The sequence below is a fragment of the Gekko japonicus genome, unplaced genomic scaffold, assembly GCF_001447785.1.
Source record: "Gekko japonicus isolate JY-2015 unplaced genomic scaffold, Gekko_japonicus_V1.1 scaffold795, whole genome shotgun sequence".
Classification (NCBI taxonomy): Eukaryota; Metazoa; Chordata; class Lepidosauria; order Squamata; family Gekkonidae; genus Gekko; species Gekko japonicus.
In genome coordinates this window covers 530,027-534,811 of record NW_015171527.1, presented here as the reverse complement: position 1 = coordinate 534,811, position 4,785 = coordinate 530,027, and the positions used below count along the sequence as shown (strand labels likewise).

At 44.6% G+C, this 4,785-nt stretch overlaps 1 protein-coding gene across 1 annotated transcript in view; it reads left to right on the top strand.

Annotated features, from left to right (window-relative positions):
• Positions 1-4,785, top strand: part of DBNL (drebrin-like) — a 38,303-nt gene that overhangs the window by 19,711 nt on the left and 13,807 nt on the right. Inside the window, exons 8-10 of the mRNA XM_015419505.1 lie at positions 7-79; positions 3,636-3,690; positions 4,094-4,165. Coding sequence (XP_015274991.1) covers positions 7-79; positions 3,636-3,690; positions 4,094-4,165 — 200 coding nt within the window. The remainder of the gene's footprint in view (positions 1-6; positions 80-3,635; positions 3,691-4,093; positions 4,166-4,785) is intronic.

Here is a 4,785-nt window from a genome sequence, read left to right as displayed (position 1 = left end):
GGCGAGAACGCGAGTTGCAGGAAGCAACTTTACGCGAGCGTAGGTTTAAGGAGCGGGCCAATGAAATTGATGCTCAGAAGTGAGTAGATTTTTTTTAACTTAAAGCATTAAACACTAACTGGAATTAACCACTTATGAAAAGAGCTGAATAAATATGAGTGCTCAGCTCTTGGAACTGTGTTTGAATGTTGTGTAAGAATTGCATATGAATGCCGCAGTAGCCAGTTTGGTGTAGTGGTTAAGTGCGTGGACTCTAATCTGGGAGAACTGTGTTTGATTCCTCACTCCTCCACTTGCAGCTGCTGGATGACCTTGGGCAAGCCATAGTTCTGTCAGAGCTGTTCTCTCAAGAGCTCTCTCAGCCCCACCTACCTCACAGGGTGTCTGTTGTGGGGAGGGGAAGGGAAAGGTGTTTGTAAGCCGCTCTGAGACTCTGAGTGAAGGGCCGGGTATAAATCCAATCTCTTTTTCTTCTTCTTATAGCTGAGTCTACAAAGTGTTTCTGAGCATCATGGAAAGTATGACTGCTTTTACTTTAAAAAGCCAGACCTGTTGGTGGGAAGAATTGCATTATGTTTTATGTCCTTAAAACCTCTGTGGTTAAGTGCATAAGACACAGTAAGAGTTGTGCAACAGTGGAATCAGCTGTTTAGGGAGGTGGTGAACTCCCCCTCACTGACAGTCTTTAAGCAGCGGCTGGACAAACACTTGTCAGGGATGCTCTAGGCTGACCCTGCATTGAGCAGGGGGTTGGACTAGGTGGCCTGTGTGGCCCCTTCCAACTCTGTGATTCTATGCTTCTATGTTTCTGTTATTTTCATGTGCGTTGGTTCTTTTCTGATATTTCCACAGCTTCTGTCTTCTCACTGCAACAATTCAGCCTCAAAATGTTTTTTGTCAACAGTATTCAGAATCCACCCCACTCCTCTACATGAGGCCTGCTGACCTTGGGCCAGTCCCAGTTCTTTCAGAACTCTCTCAGCCCCACCTACCTTGCAAGGTGCTTGTTGTGCGGAGAGGAAGCCGCTTTGAGACTTCTTAGGGTAGAATAAAGCAGGATATAAAAAGCAACTCTTCTTCTTCTTCTTGTGGCTAGTTTCCCCTAGGTGTCTCTGAGCTCTCACATCCTTCCCATTGCCCCTTTCCTTCCACCCAGAAACCACTGTGGAAGCCCCGAAGAGCGAGATGTACGTTTGACCTGTGAAACTGAGCATACAGAACGAGTTTTTCATTTATTTGCCTCAGTTTCTGTGAATTCAGTTGTTACAAAACCACAGGAAATGATTGATGCAACAGCCCACACAATCTCTCTGACACATGTACTACAGTCTCTCTGTATGTACCTCATTCCTCATTCATCTGGAATATATGTTAACTTCAGCCTCAGTTAATTTGCACTCTAAAATTTTGAATCTGCTGTGGGCCAGTACTACTAAGTTGAAGTAAGAGCTAAAGCGAATACCTTCCTTCAGAAGGATTCTGCTTCAGCAGCAGAGCTGCAGGGTTTGACGGTTGGGGGATTTTTACCTTTTGAGGCCTCTTCTCACTTGTTTCCCAGCAACACTAGTGAGGCAGACTGACAGGCAGACATCTTGTGCTGCCTTCTAGAATGGATCTGCTTTGTAATGGTTTATATGTATAGCAGCAAAGAGGAGCTCCATTCCTTCAGTTTATTCAGCAAAAGCTTTGTCTGAAGCAAATGCACGTTCACATGCTTTCTGTTGCCTGCCTAAATCTTTAATTTACATGCGACAGAGGTTACTCCTACATCTTTTCGTTTGTAGTGATCGTTATCTCTGAGTCTGAACAACCGTGTATCCTGTATGCATTAAAAATATGTATTCCATTCATTCTTTCTCAGCACACCCTATCTCACAGAGTAGGATAAAATGGGAAAAGAGAACCATGTGTGCTGCCCTGAGCTCCTTGGAGAAAGGGCAGGGACCAAAGGTACTACAGCTAGATAGATGTACCTCAGCAGTGAATGATGGTGAACAGGACTGTGGTCTTAAGTGAAGTGGGGAGCAATCAGCTATACAATTGCAGGGCCTGACCTGGATAGCTTAGGCAAGCCCGATTTCATCAGATCTCAGAAGCTAAGCAGGGCCTGGAAAGTAATTGGAAGGGAGACCTCCAAGGAATCCAGGGCTTGGGATGCAGAGGCAGGCCATCAAACCACCTCTCTGGAAAACATCCAAGCACCCAGTAGGGCTCGCCAGAAGTCGCCATGACTTCCAGGCATGCAAGCACATATTCACGTGCACGCATAACACACACACCCCAATCCCAACACAATTGCAGAAATACTATTTGATTGCAAATATGTCTGTTTATATTTGTATCTATCTCTTCCTGCCAGGGGTCAGTGATGCAAGCCAGCCAATTAAATTCATAATTAAATGGAGATTTGAACCTGGCTGAATGCTGGATGTACATGCTCAGCTCTACAGAAATGCATCCTTTTTCTTGGGAATAGTAGTTGTTCTCTTGGATTAATCTTGATCAATGTTTGGGTAGTACTTATACCTCCATAGCTCTTTCAAAGAAGGTGCACTTTTCCTTTCTGAAACCGAGGGAGTTTACATGATCTCACCATTATCCTAAACTTAAAATGTGGTTCTGGCAGTTGTTTTCAGGGAACGGAAGGGGAGTGTGTAGGCTCACCTTTTTGCCAGTGGAAAGCTAGATTGACTTAGGCCTGTAAGGATCCCTGGTCTGTTTGATCCTGTAGGCACCTTTGGGATTCTGACACTAGATGGTTGGTGCAGCCACAACCTAGCTACCATTAGAGGCAGAGCCATACACAAAATAAGCCCAAGTGCGGGGGACAAGAGGAGTAGTTTTTTTAAAATATACTGGGAAAGAGCAGTGAGAGAGAGAATAAAACCAAAGAACATAAGAGACACCAATGTTGGATCAGGCCAAAGGGCCATCCCGTCCAACACTCTGTGTCACACAGTGGCCAGAAATACCAGTGCCATCAGGAGGTCCAGCAGTGGGGCCAGGACATTAGAAGCCCTCCCACTGTTGACCCCCCCCCAAGCACCAAGATGACAGAGCATCACTTGCCCCAGAGCCCCTAGCTATACCTTGTGGCTAATAGCCACTGATGGACCTCTGCTCCATATGCTTATCTAATTCCCTTTTGAAGCCGTCCATGCTTGTAGCCGCCACCACTTCCTGTGGCAGTGAATTCCAAGTGTTAATCACTCTTTGGGTGAAGAAGTACTTCCTTTTATCCGTTCTAACCCGACCGCTCAGCAATTTCATGGAGTGCCCACGAGTTCTTGTATTGTGAGAAAGGGAGAAAAGTACCTCTTTCTCTACCTGCTCTTTCCCATGCATAATCTTATAAACCTCGATCATGTAGTGGCAGCTACTACCAGAACAACATTATTTTTATTTGCACAGCCTATCAGATCTCCAGTGGCCAGTTGGAAGTCCCGCTGGGCAGAAGCCCCACCTGGCCGACCCACTTTCTGAAAACACTTGGGTGGCACCAGGAAAGGTGTTAGCAGGCTCCACACTGGGGACTCTTGGCTTAGGGCAAATAATGCTCAGGAACAGAACTGAGCCCTTTGTTAGAGCATGCATTCTGTTTAACCATAGGGCTTTATTTTCTTTTAACTATTCAGGAAATTCCAGCAAAAACAGGAAACTGAGTCAAGGGATAAAGAGAAACAACAATGGGTAAGGCTTGAAACGGTCACACTTTTCCTACTGGTCTCTGCATCATTTAAAAATGCCTTTTGCACAGAGAGATATTGTGTCACCTCACCTGCCAGAATGGTGTGGCGTCTGCTTCTGCAACTTCTCAATCCATTAGTATCCCAGTGAATCTACAAGTGCTGGTGTTAGTAATCTGCAAGGCTCAGAAAGGTCCCGTTGTCCCTCTGAGAGCAACACGGAGAGACTGCCTTGGTGATAGAGTTGTGCGCTGGCTATTGTCTTAGGTAGGCTGCTTGGCTAGCAGCAGACGAGCTGTATCAAAGGTTGTGCTCATCTACTAAAGCCCAGTTCCTCATTTCACCGGAGACCTGCTTCTGCTTGACCTTACTGTGAGTGGAGTAAGGGAGGTCATCTTATGTTACAGAAGGAGCAGGAAGAAGATCACAACAGATCACAGAAAAGTTTCCGAAGGAGTGAGTCTGTGGAGAAAGCTCAGGTACATCGGTGAAGGCTTCTTGACGATTTTGCATCATTCTCAATCAGGAGCTAATTCCTTAACATTAAATGATGTCTGTAACTATGGATTTGGTCATCTTTGCACTGCTTCTCAATGCATGCTGGTTCTGAATAAGATCTATAACACTTCTAACCCAATATTGCCTCAGTTTTCAACACTGTTATGGGTTTGGATATCCTAGTCCATCATGTTGAGATGAATATCTTTCAGTCTTCTTTTTTTTATCTTAACCATGTCCCAAGACAGTGGATTCCACATTCTGACTGTGTATTGATTCAGAGACATGTGATTTTTATAAATTATGAGATAGTAATGCCTCTGTACAGGGAGAAGAATTTCTGATGTGTCCTTTTTGTGATCACTCATTATTGTATATGCTGAATATACAAACTTTCACTACTTCTTTTCTGTGTTAATATCCTTCTTGGACCTCTGCTCAGTTTTGCAGTTTTTCTAGTAAACTGCAGCCCTGGTCCTTTCACAGAAAAAAGCCAGAAAAGTTCTTAATTGTACTCTTTGGCTTTGTACTTCCTGAAACTTCCATTGACCATTTTATTGGTGCTGTATATTGAGCATTGGCCTTGACCAAGTCTCTGTGA